The 22,143-nt window shown below is 31.9% G+C and overlaps 1 protein-coding gene across 6 annotated transcripts in view; it reads left to right on the top strand.

The window, feature by feature from the left end:
* The first annotated feature begins 9,137 nt into the window (after positions 1 to 9,137).
* The window catches only part of LOC143064633 (argininosuccinate synthase-like), a 64,269-nt gene continuing 51,263 nt past the window's right edge, over positions 9,138 to 22,143 (top strand). For 3 of the 6 annotated variants that reach the window (XM_076237586.1, XM_076237585.1, XM_076237584.1), the window contains exon 1: positions 14,466 to 14,496. In XM_076237586.1, the coding sequence (XP_076093701.1) occupies positions 14,483 to 14,496 (14 nt within the window). In that variant the 5' untranslated portion in view covers positions 14,466 to 14,482. Of the gene's footprint in view, positions 9,327 to 9,363; positions 9,488 to 14,465; positions 14,497 to 17,273; positions 17,462 to 22,143 lie in introns of those variants that run through there. The other 3 variants (XM_076237589.1, XM_076237588.1, XM_076237587.1) reach the window with 3 other exon arrangements.

Genomic DNA, 22,143 nt, shown 5'->3' with positions numbered 1-22,143 from the left:
TTAATGTTACATCAAGTTTATAAATGTATTGTTAACGTTTATTAACAAAAATCAAGGATGTGTTTCTTGCACTAAATCCTTGCAGAAAAGAGTACACTATGTTCTTTATTCATTTAAAAAAAAATATGATTATAATCATGTTATGTAAAAAGAAAAGTAACAAAAATACCCAACTCTGCTGAATAGTCTAAACGAAAAGTGCCAAAACAAATGGCAAAATCAAAAGCTTAAAGTATTCAAATGAATGGATAACAACTGTCATATTCCTGATTTGGTACATGTATATTCTAATGTAGAGGTACATTAAACCTGGTTTTATAGCTAGCTAAATCTCTAACTTGCATGACAGTCGCATACAATTCCATTATATTGACAACGATGTAAATTATTATAAGTTGTAATTGTCTTTGATTTGATTACAGCTGATCTAAACTTGGTGACGGTATATATATTAAGAGTATGATCAATTATAAATAGTGTATACATGACATGGGTATGGGAAGAAAGATAACACAATAAAGTCTTATTCATATTATTGTATCTCTTGCACGTTAAAGACACCCTTGTAGATTTCGAAAAAGAGTAGGCTAATGCCGCTACAAGGCAGCACTCTCACCCGCAAAGTGGAAAGGGATTAATATAAGTTGCAAAACTTGTTTCCCAATCCACTATAAATAAATATGTTTAAACTATTTATGTAAAAAAGTAAGAACTATGCGTATTTATTGATTTCGTTTCAATATGAAAACTGAGTTAGATTTGAATGGAAGGGGCAATGTCAAAACTCTCAAATAGTGCAAAAAATATCCAGCTTTCAAAATCAGCAAGTCTGTTCAAAATGATTCATGTAGTATAAATAAAAATACTGCATGATATTTAAATCTTAAACAAAATTAAGCCAAAACAAATTCTGAAACTTAGAAGTAGAGACGTTTCCTATTACAGTCATTTGATTGTCTAAATGATATGTTGTAAGTTGAGTAAAAAAAGTATGTTTACCTGGAAGATTTCGGGAAAATTGAGATTAAAAAGTGACAATATGTTATTTTTTAGGAAAAATCAAAAGAATCGTAATCGGAGATTTGGTGATTTTTAAGACAAATATATGAACGTTTTCGACGATTTTATGTGCTTAAAATACAATTATTTATCTTTTTTTAAAGCATTCATTTAGTAATACTTTAAAAGATTAAAGAGATAATAGAATTTATGATTCAGCATAAATTCGGTTATTAGTGTAAGCAATGCGTGTCATTGACCGTTCTACTTTTTGTCTAATGTGGGTTATCACTTATCTGATTGAACACGCGCAATATGACTGCGAATGTACGAAAGCCGAGAAGGATTATTCATAATTCAAAATTCAAAACTTACAAATCAAGAAAGATAATCCTGTTGTATTGCAGTTGCAATCGAAACACAATAAATATTATCTTAATCTGATCAACTGATTTGATAAAATATTGCAATCGAAACACAATAAATATTATCTTAATCTGATCAACTGATCTGATAAAATATACCGTAGATTAATAATATAATAGTGCACAGACAAACATATTAACACTTTTCAAAGGATATGTGCCGACGTTATGTCAGACAAGTGAAACATATCTTGTTATCACTTTTACTCCGGGAGAGAGAGATATCGAGTGTCACTTCAATCCTTATTCGATTTTTTTTCTTCTTTTCATTACTTGAGAATCTTTCATAATATAAAAATAAGGAGATGTGGTATGATTGCCAATGAGACAACTCTCCACAAGAGACTAAAATGACTCAGAAATTAACAACTATAGGTCAACGTACGGCCTTCATCAATGAGTAAAACCCATATCACATAGTCAGCTATGACAAATGTAAAACAATTCAGACGAAAAAACAAATTTGATATACAGCAAAAAACGACAACCAACGAATTACAGCCTCCTGACTTGGGACAGGCACATACAGAATGTGCACGATCCTCATTTATACAACACAAAAAATATGTCGTCCATTTTTCGGTGTAGTGAATGAGAATTATTGTCAGCTGTAAAATTAGAGAAGAGGCAGGCGAAGAATGGAGATCGTAGCGTTGTTTTTTTATCCACACAGGGAACACATTAAGAGTTGTTTTATGCTGTAAGAAATTAAACATTTCGCATTGTGTCCGAAAAGACAAATTTTCTTTCATTGTAGAGGATGCTTACATAGTTTTGACATACAATATTTGATTGTATAAAATTTCAACTGTTTTTTAATGATTATTCATTAATTTTTTTCTGTTATTTCTTCAACCCGAAACCGCCTTTGAAACTGGTGAAAATGTTTTGCAATGTTCCTATGGTATCAATTTTACCAAGGGTTTTCGGATTTTTTCATTGGGAAATCTAGTGTCAAAATATTACCTTCTAAGTAAACACTGAAAACTTGATCTTTCAATGTTGGTTCTGTTTTAGGAAAGACACTATAAGTTAAAAATTCACAAAAACACTTTCTGGTAGTAACAATAAAAAAGATTTGCACTTAAAATAACATTTCCAAATAAAGTTCTCATTTCCCTCCTAAAATAGCAATTAAATGACGAGTACAACTGGCTACAGAAACTTTGTGTATAATAAAGATAAAAAGAAGAAGCTGTGTGTCAAATTAGGTGAAAATACTCTTATGCGAATATATTCCTGGAGTACCAGCTTTAATTTATGTTTTTACCGGCTGTATACCTCTCTGGAACATGCTTATTATCCGCATATGTATCATATGTACATTTTCGTTCAGTGGTGCTGATGGCATTTGAAGCAGTCCTCTTTTTCATATAATGACATCGGGGTTTTATATGATTTGCTATGTGGTATGAGGTTTGCTCATTGTTGAAGTGGTAATAAGCATTGTATGTAACTTTCATAACATTTGGTTGAGTCAAATAAAGTTAGAGCGCGTAGACGACAAATTTAACATTTTTTCCATTTATAAATGGGCTTGAACGGTGAAAGTGATGCCAGCCAAATTTTAACCTGATCTCAGTTTGGTGGTAATTAGCATTGTGTATAAGTTTCATAGTATTTGTTTGAGGCAAAATAAAGTTAAATTGCGGATACTTCCAAGTTGTAAATTTTCCCATGAATACGTACGGACGTAGAGACGGACGAGCGTTAAAATTAATGCCCCTCCGCTGTAGCTGAAATTATTCCGGCGGCACGTCTGTCTGTGTATATTTTCGTATAGAAATATGCCATTTATAAGAATGGATAAGTTTGAAAAAAGTTTGTTTGTGGAAAAGAGGGGAGGCAAACTTCTGAAAGTGACAAGAAAAAAAACCTATTTTCTATGTAGTGTAATAATCTTAAATTTATAGTGATTGTTCTCTTTCATTTTCATTTTTTAGTTTCAATTTTTGTCTTAAAATGGGAGGGGACATAGTTTAGTCCCCTTTTTGCCCCTGGCTCCTATTCGTTATTATGACATATTTTTTGTAATAGCAATGAAACGAGTCATTTCGAATACCGGTATGCAAATGAGACTGTTCTATGACGACTTTTATTTATTGAAGGCACTAATTTATAAAATTTATTGTATTTATTGGCTCTTAGTAATGTTCAATAGCGTATTTGAATAAAATTTCAAAGAATTAAATTTAATTACTACAATACAAACAATTTTTAGCTCTATTTTAGAACATGTGATTTAAACTTGTTGAAATGAAGTTAGTTTAAAATTTGTCAAAGTAAGCTTTAAGAATTCCTTCTTTTATTTGAGATTTATTATGCATTCTCTATACAAAGTATGCGACGCGTAACAGTTTATAACTAAGTGTTTTGATATATGAATTTGATACGGTGCATTTGTGATGGATATATTTCAGACTCCATTTATGATATAGAGCAGAGAATTTTGATTTTTTTGTGTATCAATTTTAAAAAATGTAGATTCAAATATTTTTCACTTCAAACGATAAAGTAAAACTTCGTCCAAACTTATATATAATGTATAGTTCGGCGTTCGCAAAAAAAGAAGCCATACGTATTTCATTGAATCTCGATATTTATCATGTTTATAATTTTTCTAACAATGACGTTCTACCTCCATAAGTCTGGAAATGTCATGGCGGGTCACAATTTTAATATATAAATATAGGTACTATATATTAGTTAATATTATATAAAAATGGGTACATTGTTTTAGACAAACATAGCACAACCCTACCATAAAAAATTGAAGTTAACCCCTCCACCCAGATTAAAATTGATAATTCCAAGATTAAAGTTGGACCGTAACTCCAAAATAACATAAAGAAAAATCGTCAAAAACTTAACACGAATTTTGTTGATATAACGACATAAAATTATCAGAATTTGATAAACGATACGCAAAATCTGTCTTTTGCATATACATATTTTAATAACTAGATTCTTCCGTTGGAATACTAGGTTATTATAAGAGATTTGTTGTTGTTTGCTTAACCTCCAGTGGTAAATATTTCATGCATATTTAAACTTTACGAAAAAGCGATGATTTCAATTTTTCCATTGTGAACGTTCCATTTCAGTGAAGCGACTTTCCAGCTGTAGTAGTATAGGGCTCGGGTTTCCTTTCCTATTTTCTTGATACAGGGTTGCTACTTGCAAGGACGCTGTGTTACCAAGGGTTTCAAATGGTAAAGTTGGATGTATCCCTTTGAAGGTGTAACGGACCCTTTGCCTTGTTTCAATGGATTTGTGTTCTTAACAAACTTTCTAAAATAGATTTCAGTAGTATATTAAAGTGTAAAGAAAGTGCGATCTTTTTTTGGCTTTCGTAAGCGCGGGGAATCATGATAGATTAATGTAGGATTTTTGAGTTTTAAATTTTGAATTTTGAATTTTGAATTTTAAATTTTGAATTTTGAATTTTGAATTTTGAATGATCCTTCTCGGCTTTCGTACGAATGCAATCTTTTCAATAGCTACATTTGACGGAAGCAGACGTATATATATTTTGAGGATTTTCAAAACGGAAAACTAACAATCTGATTTATTTACAAAACAATTAAAGAAAATCAATTATGATATACAGCAACAAACGACATCTACTGAATTACAGATTCATAACTTGTGATATGCACATATAGAATGGGGTAGGGTAAACATGATTACCGGCACCAAAACCTCTCCATTATCTGGGACAGTGTTATGTTAGCCTTTTTAATCTGAGGTAACTGTTCAACAACCATTTTCCTTCAAATCATTGTTTGACGAGTATGTTGGTCACGGAGACCAAGTTTTTTGTTTGGGTTTAATTAAATATAGAATTAATATGCCGTATTTTATCATTAAATACTTCTTATAATTTATTTTCTAAGATGAAAGCAATAGTATTTCCGACCACAAAAATCAATATTGGCCTCTTAACTTACATTTTGGTGCTGTTAAATTTTTGATATATATAAAGCGATGTTGTTTGAGTATCAATGAGATAACTCTCTATCCAAGTCACAATTTGTGAAAAAGTAAACCATGATGGGTCAAAGTTTACTTTTTCACAAATTGCCAATAACACGGAGTCTTGGCTCACACCAAACAGCAAGCTATAAAGGACCCCAACATGACTAGTGTTAAACATTTCAAACAGAAAAACTAACTGTTCAATCTATATAAAAATCGAGAGACAAAAAACATTCATGAACCACATCAACAAACGAAAACCACTGAACAAAGGTTCCTGAATTAGGACAAGTGCAAACAAATGCAGCAGTTTTAACCATGCACAAACCTTCACCCTTACCAGAAATAGTGAAACAAAATTGTATAAAAAATATTGAATTGAAACTGATTAAAATATACTATGTCGAAACATAATAAAAAGCTTTTATTTCAGTAAATTATAACTATTTTAAGTGTTATTGTTTTGCATATATGCACACTACTGTACTACAATCTGTCGATACCTATATTGTTGCAATGTTATTATATGCCTATTATGACATAAATTGTATTTACACTTAAAATGTGTTGAATTATGAATGTGAACTGGTTGCTATTTGGTCTTAAAACATTGTTTTTTTGTTATAGTTGTTATTAATTTGTTCTGGCTGTCAGTAACTGCGAGTACTCTGAGATCAGTATTTTGACTTTTGTTATGTGAAAGTTGACACCATCAAACAGGTTTAACCCCGCCACATTCTTTATGTGCCTGTCCAAAGCCAGGATTCTATAGTTCAGTGGTTGTTGTTGGTTCATGTCTGTTATATATGTTTTTCGTAAATTGTTTTGTTATAAATGACGGTGTAAGTTTTCCATGATTTGCTTCATCTTCTACATGTTCGTGCCTTTTAGAGCCGATATAAGTTTTCTTTTTTTGAAAACCGTGCGGTTGCCTATAATTTCTTACATCTACTTCATTCGAACTGTGTTGGTCCCTGTGGTATCTTTCGCCCCTCTTTTGCAATCACACCACATCTGCTTATTTATATACGTATCAGTAATGATCAGTAATGATGACGACCGACAAATGAACTAACGAAGATGTCGATATAATTTCTGAAGAAAAAGAATATATGTCCAGTGGATATTTGACATATATTTAATATTTTAAATCTTAACGAACATGTGCACTAAACTTCAAGGTTAAGAGAACACAACTTCATGGGCAAACATTAAACCAAAACTTTAAACAGACATCGAACATAAACCGAACCTGATACGTGACAGACGAATGCCGAATACATTTCCCCTAACTATGATAAACGTGCTTTTAAAGTAAATGAACCTCTCTGTAAATGTTTTTAAATGACAAAATTGTAGAAACAACTGAAAAATTCTGCCTTCGAAATACATTGATTTTTAACGAACACGCTACTCAACTGGTTGACAGGTCGGTATTCAGATAGTACAGATAAGCTAGTGCAAGTAAACAAGACAAAAACGATTCAATATTTAGACTTAAATAACTGTATATTGTGATTGTCGGTCCTGGTAACATAGAATAGCCATATCGTAACACATTTGACCAGGCTCAAGCTAGCAGCCACTCGCTAGCAGCCACTTCGCTAGCAGCCAGTTTTCAAATATGTCTATAAACCCAAAAGTTGCAAAAGATTCAAACGTACTTAAAATGTTTTTATCAATCATATAATCACAAAATAATCATGCGCGTAGCTACGTTTACGTCAAAACGCCCGGGCGTACACTTGAATTTTGAAAATAAAACAAATAATCGACATAGAATAAGAAAAACTGGTCAAAAGCACATCAGCCTTGTGCTTCTTTTTTTAATGAATTGTAATTTTGAATGAAAAGGGACTAAATTTACTCAAATAGATCATTTAATATATTTGTTCGAATCTTTTGTAAAAGTCTGAATCCACTATGAATTCTACGTACTTTTCTTATATTAAAAGCAATTCACTATCTGCTCAGATTCGATATGCTGTTTGTATTTTTGTCGAGCCTGTGATTTATGTCCCAAAAGCGAGACAAAGCGGCGTAAATATTTAGGTTCCGAATGTGGATAAAGTCTTTTGAATGACTCTCTGTGAAATTTTACGAAAGTTGTACAGAAACTGTTTACGATCAAAAGAGTATTCAGAGCAATATACTAATGCAATTATATCTTTTATTTGCCCGCATTTTAAGGACAAAATGTATTTCTTTCTGCAATTAATAAGTGGTCGCAGTTTTGGTTTGGGCTTACATTTTGTTATTTCTCAATTACATTAACTACTTGTCGAACCTTCATCGAAATTTATGAAATATGCCGAAGAAACTTTTTCTTTGACTAGTGTCTAAAGCTAAAATTTTGAAAGCATTTGTTTTCATTCATTTTTCGGTTCTTTTCTGATAGACAGATAGCCGGGCTCTTCTTTACGCAATTAATTGTTTTACATGCTCAATTTATAAACCTTCATAGATTGTCGTGAAATATTCCAGATCAAGAAAAAATTATCAAAAGAAAATTTTAGATTTTTTTTAAAATCCATTTAAAGGAATGATAAATTGTTTCACTTTTTGTGGAAAGAAGTCCTAGGTGTTCCAGATTTTTTTTATACTGCACCTCTTAGAAATATTTATTTTTTCATGTTCATTAAGAGGTGCTTTTGTTGATTGTATGCTCACTCACGGCACCCTTTAAACTTATTTAAAAGTAATATTGGTTTGGACGTTTTCTCTAAAACCAATGACCATTAGGCTAGCTTCAAGTTTAACACGATGAATAAGTTAACATATTACAAGATTTAACCAAAAAAATAAACCATTTAGATTCAAAAGTATATATATGTTGTTATCAATGATTTTTTTACTGACAGGAATCATTATGGTATCTCATTCTCGATAGCTTTCAGGGGCTTCGTCCCTTTCGAACCCACTACAAACAGGTGCTTTGACATTGAGCGGTTGGCACCCCTCATATCCCTCGCCAAGGTTCGGGCGTACACGTAAAAATGACCCAGCTACGCCACTGATAATCTGTTTTTATATATGAGTGAGTAGCCGAAGACACTATTTAATGTTTTTTTTCTTCAAATTTACATGTAATTTCCTGTTCATTAATTTAGAGACAATAGTATTCGCTTTTCATATACCAAAACAGCGTAATGCGCGCAATTTTAAATAGTGTATGAAGAATAGTAAATAGATATGCACTTATGCAATTTTCTATTCTTGTAATGCAAAACTATTGATACTTTTTAGGAACTACTTCACAGGATGCCGAGACTATGGAAAGCTATTTCTTACAATATCACAAAATTAATTTCTAATGGAAAAGTCGATACCATGAAACAACAATTTTGCCAGCATTTAAATAATTGCATAGCTATTTACTATTCTTCATACACTATTAAAAATTGCGCGCAGTACGCTGTTTGGTATATGGAAAGCCAATACTGTTGTCTCTAAATTAATGAACAGGAAATTACATGATAATATAAAAATAAACATTAAATAGTGTCTTCGGCTGCTCAATCATATATAAAAACAGATTGTTTTGTGATTATATAATTGATACATTTAAAGTACGTTGGAATCTTATGCAACTTTTGGGTTTATAGACATATCTGAAAACTGCCTGCTAGCGAAGTGGCTGCTAGCGAGTGGCTGCTAGCTTGAGCCTGGTACACATTTGAGATAAAAAAAAAAAAATTAACTTAACATTTTTTCCCTGCCTTAATTATGTTTAACACATAAGAGCGCTGGCTATTTCTAGTATAAGACGTTTAGTGAATTTGAGAGTTTGATTATTGTGTTTCTTGTGTCTATGCTTATTTAGCATCATGATTTAACATATATGCATGATAAAATAGAAACACGATTAGAGAGGGAAGAGGAACGGAGATAACGTTATTACTTCTCTTTTTATTACCGTGAATGGTGAGAGTTTCAATAAACCCAGAATGATTTGTCTTAATATGAAGTTGTAAATCACTTATTCTTGGTCGATAAAACGATATTGAGATTCTCTCGACTTGTTTAATAAAAGTCTTTCTCCTTTTTCAGTTTCAACAAACAGGATTGATTTTCTAACACATAACGTACAATGTAAGTTAACCATTAAACTTCGATATGTTCATTTTTTCAGCAGTTTTCATTGTCGTAAAGTTTTCTTTTGGTCCACCTACGGTTTAACCATTAAACTTAAATATGTTCATTTTTTCAGCAGTTTTCATTGTCCTAAAGTTTTCTTTTGGTTCACCTACGTACGGTTTAACCATTAAACTTAAATATGTTTATTTTTTCAGCAGTTTTCATTGTCATAACGTTTTCTTTTGGTTAACCTACGGTTTAACCATTAAACTTAAATATGTTCATTGTTTCAACAGTTTTCATTGTCATAAAGTTTTTTTTTTTTTTTTGGTTCACCTACGGTATAACCATTGAACTTAAATATGTTCATTTTTTCAGCAGTTTTCATTGTCATAAAGTTTTCTTTTTGATCTATTACTTACTATTCAGCAGGTGAATAGCAAATTATTTTCATAAATTAGTCTTAGTTGCTTGAATGTAGTACTTCCATTGAGAGACAAAGTATTACAATCTTTACTGGAACCAGCTGCTCTACTTTTTCTGTTCTTCACGGAGGCAATGGAACCAGCGACTGTCAAATGCTATGCTGCGTGAGTTGTTGGAAATACTGCAACCACAACAGTGTCGACATTATCCGTGCAGTATTTTGACTTCACTACAGGCATGTTGTAACGTCAAGTTACTAGTTCTTATAAGTGGTGATACGTCTCGATCATAACATCATATAACAGATTATAACATGTTATGTGGATTGTACATAGAAAAGGCCCAATAAAAATATATGTGTTGTTCCAGTTACCCTACCTACCCTACTTTTTAGTCTTAATAATAGCCTACCCTAAAGAGTTTTTGTCATTATTCATTAAACACTGTTAAAGTCAGAATGTTGCTCCCATAGACTCAATGTAAAAATAAAACATAAAATAAAAAAAAAAATACCTACTTACCTATACTCTAATTTTTTTAAAGATGTAACTGGAACCACACATACCTTTTTATTTGGCCTAAATAAAATCGTATAATATAAGCCAAATGGGGATGTTAAATTTGATGTGTATGCCTTTTTGTACTTCTTCGTTACATTTATTTTAGAAAAAATCGCAATCAAAGAAAATTTCGGACAAATCATACCAATATTTCGGACCTAATTTCTATTTCAAAAAACAACGGCAGACATTATCTGTTAACAAAGCTCTGTTCATTACCGATTAATAAGTTAAATAAAATTTTAGAGGATTGCAACACAATTTCATATAGCAGTCCTAAGTATGAAATCGTTCAAATTATAATGGCATATTTTTACTGTTTCCTAAAATTGATCGTCCTGTAGATCATAAAAAAACATTTTATTAAAATAAAGTATGTCAATAAAGATTGTGCCTGATATTCATATGATGAAGACATAATTTTTCAATCAGTTTAATTGAGGTCCGGATCTGGCATGTCAGTTAACTGCTAGTAGTCTGATGTTATTTATGTATTATTGTCATTTTGTTTATTTTCTTTGGTTACATCTTCTGACATCAGACTCGGACTTCTCTTGAACTGAATTTTAATGTGCATATTGTTATGCGTTTACTTTTCTGCATTTGCTAGAGGTATAGGGGGAGGGTTGAGATCTCACAAACATGTTTAACCCCACCGCATTTTTGCGCCTGTCCCAAGTCAGGAGCCTCTGGCCTTTGTTAGTCTTGTATCATTTTAACTTTTAGTTTCTTGTGTACAATTTGGAGTTTAGTATGGTGTTCATTATCACTGAACCAGTATATATTTGTTTAGGGGTCAGCTGAAGGACGCCTCCGGGTGCGAGAATTTCTCGTTGCATTGAAGACCTGTTGGTGACCTTCTGCTGTTGTCTGCTCTATCGTCGGGTTGTTGTCTCTTTGGCACATTCCCCATTTCCATTCTCAATTTTATTTGATTTTGTTAATATTGCTGGTATTTTTAACGACCATTCTGTTAAAGAACAAATTCCTGGATATTTTGATAATACTGAGCTCCCTCTTATTTGTTACATTTACAAGAAATCTACCCGGAAATTTGTGTTTAATTATAGCCAATTGTGTAAAGATGTTAATATCAGTGAAAATACACCTACTTCATGTAATTGCAGTGATTCCAAATACATTTATGGACCCATTTCCCATGTTATAACAGGAGATCTTAACATCGTTCAAGACCGAGAGTTGAAATCATTCCTCAGTAAAGGACCTTAATATCGTCCCCCTTCAACTATTAATTGGAATGAGTGTCGTGATATCATCCACGACTCACTCCGTACTTACTGTTTGAAATGGATAAAACGGGAAAAAGCTGACAAAAAATCTGTGGACTCTTTTTTTAATTCAGTAATAAACATTGTTGATATACGTATTCAACATTTTAAAGAACATTTTATTCTTAAAAATAACCACAATAAACCTATTTCTCGTATCAAACAAACTAAAAGCACTAGCCAAGGAATTTGTTTTTGTCCCGGCCGATAAGCTGCTAATAATATTATTATTGTTTTACATTGAGGTTCTACAAAAAGAAATCACCAATTCACCAACATTCCAACTGACTCCATTTTCAGAAAACGACATCTGTAACAAACATAAACTTTTAGCTACCGCTTTACAAGCAGAACCAAAAACAATGAAAGTCCCAACTATGTATTGGCTTCCGAAACTACACAAAACACCTTACAAATATAGATTTATTTCGTCTTCAAGCCATTGTTCCACTACTAAATTATCTATTCTTCTTACCAGTACACTTGGTACAATCAAAAACCTGATAATAAATTGTTCAAATAAAGCCTTCGAAAATGGTGGAATTAATTACTTTTGGAGTGTCAAAAACTCGTTGGAAGTACTTGATAAATTGCATGCTTATATTGGTGATTTTGAATCTGTTCAAAGTTTTGATTTTTCTACCCTATATACCACATTGCCTCACATTCTCATTAAGAAAAAATTCACACACCTAATCAAATGGGCATTTAAAAAGTCAGAATGTGAATATATATGTTCAAACTCTTTTAGGTCATTTTTTAGTAGCAATAAACAAAAAAACTATGTCAATTGGACATGCTTTGATACTATATCTGCTCTTGAATTTTTACCAGATAACATTTTTGTTCGCTTTGGAGATTCCGTATATCGTCAGGTTATCGGAATTCCAATGGGGACTAACTGTGCACCACTTATAGAGGACCTGTTTTTGTATTGCTATGAGTTACAATTTATGACAAAAATCAGCAAAGAACCATCGAAACAACATCTGATACACAAATTTAATAATACTTTTAGATATTTGGATGATATTTTAGCTCTCAATAATGACGACTTCAGTATGTATACTGAAGAAATTTATCCTGTTGAACTTACTTTAAATAAAGCTAATACTAACAATGACCACTGCCCTTTCCTCGATCTTGATATTATCATTAACGGAAAGCTTAATACTAAAATCTATGATAAAAGAGATGATTTCTCATTTCCTATCGTTAATTATCCATTTTTAGGAACGTCACCATCTTACGGAGTTTATATATCTCAACTTGTACGATTCGCTCGTGTATGTAACAATGTTTTAGATTTTAACGAGAGAAATTTATGTATTACTGAAAAATTATTACACCAGGGTTTTCGATATCACAAACTAGTCAAAACATTTACTAAATTTTATCATCGGTATAAGGACATCATTCGTAAATATAGCTCAACATGCAGACTTCTTATACGTTCAGGTATTTCACATCCAATATTTTATGGAAATATTCTTTATAAAGCACAAAAATGTCAGTATTCACCTCAGAAGCTAACAAAACCTTTAAATAGACTTATTAAGAAGGGATATAGTTACGATACTGTTGTCAGGTCATTAAAGATTGCATATTTTGGCGTTAATACTGATTCACTTATAGGGTCTTTGCATCGGAACTAAACACATTTATTCTTAATAAACCAGTTGTTGGCATGACACGGGTTATGTTCTTCTCATATATGTTATGATGGTATGATACTAAACCCCTCACGGGGAGGATTGTGCCTGATATTTATATGATGAAGACATAATTTTTCAATCAGTTTAATTTAGGTCCGGAGCTGGCATGTCAGTTAACTGCTAGTAGTCTGATGTTATTTATGTATTATTGTCATTTTGTTTATTTTCTTTGGTTACATCTTCTGACATCAGACTCGGACTTCTCTTGAACTGAATTTTAATGTGCGTATTGTTATGCGTTTACTTTTTTCCATTGGCTAGAGGTATAGGGGGAGGGTTGAGATCTCACAAACATGTTTAACCCCGCCGCATTTTTGCGCCTGTCCCAAGTCAGGAGCCTCTGGCCTTTGTTAGTCTTGTATCATTTTAACTTTTAGTTTCTTGTGTACAATTTGGAGTTTAGTATGGTGTTCATTATCACTGAACCAGTATATATTTGTTTAGGGGCCAGCTGAAGGACGCCTCCGGTGCGAGAATTTCTCGTTGCATTGAAGACCCGTTGGTGACCTTCTGCTGTTGTCTGCTCTATGGTCGGGTTGTTGTCTCTTTGGCACATTCCCCATTTCCATTCTCAATTTTACTTTTTGTACTTCTTCGTTATATTTGTTTGTTTTTATAGTGATTAAAAGGATAATACAATGTTGACTGCTGTACCCCTATTTTTGACAATTTTACCTATTGTGTCTGTTTGTTTTGTTCACGCATCGTTGACAATATAATGGAATTTGATGCGACTGTCATACAAGTGAGAGGTTTAGCTAGCTATAAAACCAGGTTCAATCCACCATTTTCTACATAAGAAAATGCCTGTACCAAGTCAGGAATATGACAGTTGTTATCCATTCGGTTGATGTGTTTGAGCCATTTGATTGGAGACTTTCCTTTTTGAATTTTCCTCGGAGATCAGTATTTTTGTGATTTTACTTTTTCCATGATTGTGCTTCCATTCGTATATGATATAGCAATGTTCATGTGTTTCTTTATTTATATTTTCAATGCGTTTCCATTTGTAGATGGTAGTGCAATGGTCAGTTTCTTTACCTTTATATGTTCAATATGTTTTAATGTTTGATAGAGCAATGTTCATTTTATTTTTGATATTTTCCATATGTTTTTATTTGTAAGTGATAAAGCAATGTTCTTTTATTTCTTTTTATAATTTTCATCTGTTAATTTATAGTTGTTAAATTATGTGGATTGGTATTTGTTTTCTTTCAGAACTGAATGATATTATTTTTCCCATGTTTTCTTACTTTTTCCTTACGGTGTCTACCCTTCGAAATTGCGTAGTGTGATTGTCGAATTCTACGAGAGGATTGGGTACGGTCACTGTACACGGAAAAATGACGGCGAATTAGAGTGCGGGAAAATAAAAATATGACAGCAATATATTCTATAGAAGATTTTAATTTTATCGCCTTAGTATTTCGAAACAATGCAGAGTGCATCGGAGAAAGGGTATACCTAATTCTTGATATATTTACAAATTAAGAAAAATAATTATTTATGATATTAACTAGAAACATTTTCAATGTTGACACACTTTCGATGTGTATTCATTTTTGGTTCCTATTTTGCAACTCTTTCTTTCTTTCGTTTTCATATTTCTAATTAAACATATTTACGTTCATGCAATGTCACATTGCTTTACACGGTTGCAGGACATTTTAACGAACAAATTTGATTTGCAAGGGTTATTTGAGCTCAGACAATATAGCCCAGTTTAGCGTTGGAATAATCCGTTCACCTGTAATTTCTATAGCCCTTTTTATTGCAAATCTGGCTGGTTGAATAATACTTATGCTGGCTTAATGTTTAAGTTGTATGCATTTACTACGGGGCGCCGAATGGGACTCTTGCGGTTTTGTACTCTGTTGCCTTTATTTTATACTCAAAATTCAATTTTGTACGGACAAAAGTGAGTTTTGTTCAACAAAAATGAGTTCAGTTTGACAAAATTTGTAGCATACTACAAATTTAAATTTTGTCATACAAAATTATCTTTCAGTGGACAAAATTTTAAAAGTTAGTTTTGTCTTGACAAAATTCATTTTTGTAACACAGACTTTACTTTTGTTACCTTATTTAAAAATTGGGCGACAGAAGTCAATTTTGTATGCAAACTAGTTTAGTTTGGATTCTGTGAACTAATTTGCATTAAAAACTGAGATTTTGTCACAAAATTCAATTTTGTGTTAATTTTTGTTAGACAAAATTGAGTTTTGTTAAACAGAAGTGAAAATTTAACACAAAAGTTAATTTTGTGCCACAAAAGTCAATTTTGCCACAAAAGTCAATTTTGTAATGACAAAATTCATTCTTGTAGACAAAATTCATGTTTGTCATGACAAAGTTCAATTGTGTGTTTATTTTTGTGTAGACAAAATTGAGTTTTGTTGAACAGAAGTGAAAATTTAACACAAAATTCAATTGTGTATGCAAATAAGTTTAAATTTGCATACCCATATGTCATGCAAAAAATAAATTTTGTCTACAAAAATGAATTTTGTCTTGAAGTTCTCATAAAACAAGTCTGTATCACATAGTTTTGTAAGACAAAAATGATTTTGTTATGACAGAATTGAATTTTGTACAAAACCACAAGAGTCCCATTCGGCGCCCCGTATTTACAGTTTGGTTAATCATTGAAATAATGTTATGAACGTTTTCTGGATAGTTTTATCAAATTGAAAACAACATTTATCGAGCACTTCTATACAGATCTTTATGGCATTTGTATTTAATATTATCTCACCTCCTATACATTTCTAGGAATATTTTTGCTTAAAAGAAACCGCGTGGATACTGTGTATATTCCATATTAAGTTAGTAGGCGGGGTTTATTTCAATACACGATTGTGGTGTTACGTCCCTTTATTAAAAACAACACGGTATGGAGGAAAAATCTTAAGGTTTGAACAGACGAAGAAATTGATGATTAACAATTGGAATAAATTCATAAAAACACATTTAAGCTCACAATATAAAAAAGAAGCTGTGGTATGATTGCCAATGAGACAACTATCCACAAAAGACCAAAATGACATAGACATTAACAACTATAGGTCACCGTACGGCCTTCAACAATGAGCAAAGCCCATACCGCATAGTCAGCTATAAAAGGCCCCGATAAGATAATGTAAAACAATTCAAACGAGAAAACTAACGGCCTTATTTATGTAAAAAAAAAGGAAGTTGTTATTGAAAACTTGATCACTATGAATGGCCGCTAGACTAAATACCACATGTTAAAATAGTCGGTAAGATAGACTCGTTGCATATTTTGCTAGTGACCTAATACGACATATATGGGATTTAGTGACCCAATATATATCGTATTAGGTCACTAGCACACTATGTAACTAATATTCTGATGCCATGTCTGCTTTTAAGTAGTTAACACCACAAACAAACGATGGAAATAATGCTTTTCTTTTCAAATGATCTGATCCTTTATTATATACATAAACTAACAATACAGCATTTTGTTAAAATAAGGAAGTTTAAAATCGGCCTAACATAAGACAGATTTAAAGAGAAATCTTTCAAAATATTGATTTTAAGATAATTTGCCTTGTAATATGTTCAATTCAAATTCAATAAGACGTAACTTGTGAAAAAACATTGGCCTTTGTAACTCTTTTTGATTCCTTCAATCTGAAACTCAATAAAATATCATATTTCGATTTCCGAACCTATTACCTCAATAATTGAATCTCGCATATATATTTGTCAGCAGAGAAATTGTATTTTGAATATGTATTACCATAAATAGACATAGAAATATCATAGACAGAAATAATTATCACAAGTAGTCCATTACTAGGATCGCGGATATTACATGTGACAGGTGGTATTACATGTGTGCAAATAACGAAGAATTGGATTTTAATGTAAATATAAGCAGTTAGTTTTACTGATTCGTCTGGGTCATTGATTAGTCCGATAAATTCACATCCTGCATTCATATCTAGTGATTAACTTCAAATAAGGTAGGTCGGTGAATTTGTTATCGAATTATTTTTTTTCTAGTCTTATTCTTATTTATATGGTGTTTAAATTTAAGCATTGTGTATGAAAATACATTTTTTAACGTTTGGTTTCCAGATTTGTTTGCATGGGTTGCGTTCGAACGTGTCTTATTAGTAGGTTTGCTTCGATCGAAAAAAGTTCTGAATGTTTTTTTTATTATAACCGTTGTCACTCTCTGTTATTCTCGGTATTAAGATATTTACTCATATAATGCTGACCCATATTTGACTGAAAATAGCGCATACCATGAATGATGTGATACTCATTCAAGGACATAAATAGCATTACAAACCTTAAAAATATACATGTTTTACACAACGTATGGTTTTTGAACAAGTGTAACGACTACAGAATAGAAAAACCCATGTCAACAATACGGCATGTTTCTGTAAAATATCATGACTATCAGAACTGACGACCAAAGCCAAAGTCGACAGAGGGAAAAGCCAATGTCAAAAGAGAACAAAAGCCAATGTCAACAGAGGACAAAAGCCAATGTCAACAGAGAACAAAAACCAATGTCAACAGAGGACGAAAACCAATGTCAACAGAAAACAAAAGCCAATGTCATCAGAGAATAAAATCCAATGTCAACAGAGAATAAAATCCAATGTCAACAGAGAACAAAAGCAAATGTTAACAGAGAACAAAAGCTTATGTCAAAAGAGAACAAAAGCCAATGTCAACAGAGGACGAAAGCCAATGTCAACAGAAAATAAAACCCAATGTCAACAGAAAATAAAACCCACTGTCAACAGAGGATGAAAACTAATGTCAACAGAAAACAAAACCCAATGTCAACAGAAAACAAAATCCAATGTCAACAGAGGACGAAAGCCAATGTAAACAGAGAACAAAAGCTAATGACATTAATACCTTATGGCTCTGTATCATGACAGATTACCAGAAATGTGAACCACAGTGCACAAAAGTAAATGATCAATAATACGGCATTGCACTAGAATGTTTCATGATGAGAAATTACCAGAACTGTGAACCACAGGTCACAAAAGCCAATGATAAAAAAATTGCCACTGTATTGCTCTGATGAAGTATTTATGTAAATAAAGCGAACATGAAGCTACCTTGTTCTCCTCAATATCATGTGTTCATCACTTTTCATGGCGATATATTTAGCTGGTCAAACTGAACTGAGTTTAACCAATTACAAAAAAGTGTGAGGGTACGTTGCTATCCCCGAGTTTTTCTTAATTGGACAACTCTACAATGAATAATAATATAGTTCTATCACTCTAACCATACGATTTATTTTGACATTTTGGAAATCGACCTTTATTGGATAATGAGAGCGGTATATATACAGTCCGCCAAAAGTTATGCCACACCTAAATATAAATGGATTTTTTTTTAAATTGTTGCGCAAAAAAAAAATTATATTCAATTTTATGTGACATTTTTTTATTGACTTCCTTAAATTTGACAAGAACTTTAAGAAACTGCATAAAGTCAGTTTTCGGTAAATATAAAAAAATAAATGATTATTTTGATGAGGGATTTTCCCTGGATTTCGTAGGGAAATCTATATTTTCGGCCGATATACTTAATTGGTGTGTGGGAAAGGTTATGGAACGAGTGGTATATGAACATGTGAACAACAATTAACAAAGATAAGAACTTATTTATGAATACCAGTCTGAATTCTTACCAAAAACTTCAACTGCTAATGCAAGTAGTTGACATCTTCGCTAGCCAATGGTCACTATTTACTCGCTTCCTCTCCACATGGTTTTATGAAATGTTTTGAAGGCGTTTGGTATAAAGGTTTGGCATAATGGACTATTACTCAAACAAAAATGCTTTGGAATTCACCCTAACTTACACTAACTGTTTCATAGCTATCTAATTTGGGGCAAAAAAGTTATCAAACAGTTCTGTTCTTCTTTGATATCTTTTTAAACATGTGTTTCCAAGGATCAGTCCAGGAGGAGCCTTTTCTTTTTGTTATCTTTTATTTAAACGATATTGTCGATAATCTCATATTACTAACTAAGCTCTCTGATCAGGACCGTAACTACCTTTGAGGCAGGGAAGGCAACAGGAGTTGCCTCCCCTGAATTTTCTACACCAAATTTTTTTTTTAAAGTTATAAAATGAAATATTGACAATATGTACACGAAGAACTTGAATTTATATTATAATAAATAAATTTTGTGTTTTTACTGTCTTCTGATTGGTTAAGATTATTAGTTTTATTTTCAATGTTGTCAATTTTGATGGCGACACGCCCACTTTGACCGTTGTGTATTCATACGCCAACATGTGTGTACGTTGTTATTGCTAATATAAATAATATAAAAAGTTCTTTGAGTCTTAGTTTTGATAGAAATTTATTTATAATGAATGGCAATAATTTATTTTGATTTTATTGAACCATAAAACTAATTTTTGACTCTTCACATTTTACATAAACCGCTTCGCGGATTATTCAATGTGAAGAGTCAAAAATTAGTTTTATGGTTCAATCAATTCAAAATAGATAATAGCCATTCATTAAAACAAAACAAGTTTGTACAGTTTTAACAGTGTTATCATGATATGTGATATATATATATATATATCTGTCATTTTCCTGATTTTTGATCCGAAAGTGAACCGTTTCAGTATTTTTAATATTATTTTTTTTTTTTCGTGTGACCGTCCGTCTTTTATTCAATATTCGTACGAGAACACATATGCAACTTTGCTTTCGACAATTTTTAAATAAATTTAAACTTAACTATTCACATTTATTTAGGGGCTCAATTAAGCAGAGGAAGTTTCCATTGTATTGTGAATATTTTATGATATCGGAAATTCGTTACCGGCTAAAATGAGCTGTTGGGTTATTAAATTTTTTTTTAACGTCTCCCGATCGTACGAGAACAATCTGCAGGTCAATGCCTTAGTAGTTAAACACTCCCATTCGTTGTAGCAGGGACTTTCTATACTTATTATATACTAGTAAATATAGCTCCCTGGTTGTAGTTATATACATGTTGTTATATACAAAAAAGTACACTTAAATTTACGTTAATTCAATAAATAAAATATCTTGCGTTCTATGATCTTGCTTTATATGTTTTTTTAACTTACCAGTTTGATTTCTAATGAAAATATCTTTAAATACAGATAATTGTTTGCATAAAAAATGCTTCCAGGATCCAGCAATACTGATGTTTCTTAAAGTAAGGAAAATCGAAGGAAAACGGGTCATTTTTAGCTATATTCAGAAAAAAAAAATCAGCGGTCACAATGTATTTAATGTTAATAATTATAGGTCAAAGTACGGCCTTCAAGACGGAGCCTTAACTCACCCGAACAGCAATCTCAGCTTGTTTTGCATAAAAATTGCTTCCAGGTTAAAGCAATATTGATGTTTCTTAGAGTAAGGAAATCGAAGGAAAACTGGTCATTATTAGCCTGGCCATTTTATTGAGAGAAAAAAATCGGCGCGGAGCTCCCCAAACCCCCTCTCAAGGGAGCCTCAATCGATGGCCCCAAAACCCATGCCTCCCCTGAATTCGAACCCTAGTTACGGCCCTGACTGATTCTTTTCTCGGTTAATCAAGTGATTATAGACCGCAAATACCAACTGTAATCAACAAGACCGAAATATAATTGGTGAATTGTGAAAAAAAAGATTGTTTGTGTCATATAATTTAACATAAAACTAAATATTTAATTATGCATTCTCAAATGATGAATTTTACTTTTAATGGACCAAATATCCATAACCGATTGCCGCACACAATTTAAAGTTAACCTTAAGTTAGTCGTGACGATGAAAAATGAAACAAACACATCAATAACATTGAAGTAAGCGTATCCGAAATACATAAATACATCACGTATGTTGAAATATGGATTGAACAGGTTGACTGTTCCTCTGGTATCTTTCGTCCCCTTTCCATTATAAAAACAAATATATTTAGCATATGAACGACAATTTTTTTTTAAATGGCATGAAATATGGGTCAACTGTGGACTTTGTAACACTAACAAATTAGAAAAAATAAAAAATAAAACTTATTACTGGCCGACCAATAATTGAAAATTAATACTGACAAAGAAATTTGATGGGAGTACTGCAAATGATGTTAAAAAAACTTACCGGAACCTCCAAATTATCTGTGCGATTATATTTCGCTATGGATGTAAAGTTTTACTACTTATTCTTTAATGAATGGTGACACTAGTATTATTTTACCTTTTCGTAGACTTTTGGTAAGAAGTGACTCACTTAACCCATCAACTATAATTACTTAAGTAGTAGATATAATTATTTGTGCGTAAAACAGAATAATTATCTTTTAAAAATAAACCAAAAAAGTGTCCAAGAGTAGAAAATAAAACGGTGCATAGTTACGATGCCTTCGATACTAGAAACTAATATATCATTTTAACACAATTCAAATTTTAAGGTTTAGAATTTTCCTAATTAATGACCTCTCTAAAGTGAAAATAGTTTGAGATCAAATTTCTCGCTATGGGTTTCCCCTTGAATTCTAAAAAAAAATCCTCTAAATATACATGTATCATGTTTATGTGAATAGTCTTAACTGGTTACCAGATGACCTTGTATTTTAAATAAAAATTATAACATCATGTAGTGGAATATTAATACAGTTTTTAAAAATGACAT

This window comes from Mytilus galloprovincialis, chromosome 2 (genome assembly GCF_965363235.1).
Source record: "Mytilus galloprovincialis chromosome 2, xbMytGall1.hap1.1, whole genome shotgun sequence".
Lineage (NCBI taxonomy): Eukaryota > Metazoa > Mollusca > Bivalvia > Mytilida > Mytilidae > Mytilus > Mytilus galloprovincialis.
Note: the sequence above shows the minus strand (reverse complement) of the source record. Positions and strands in the feature narration are given on the sequence as shown.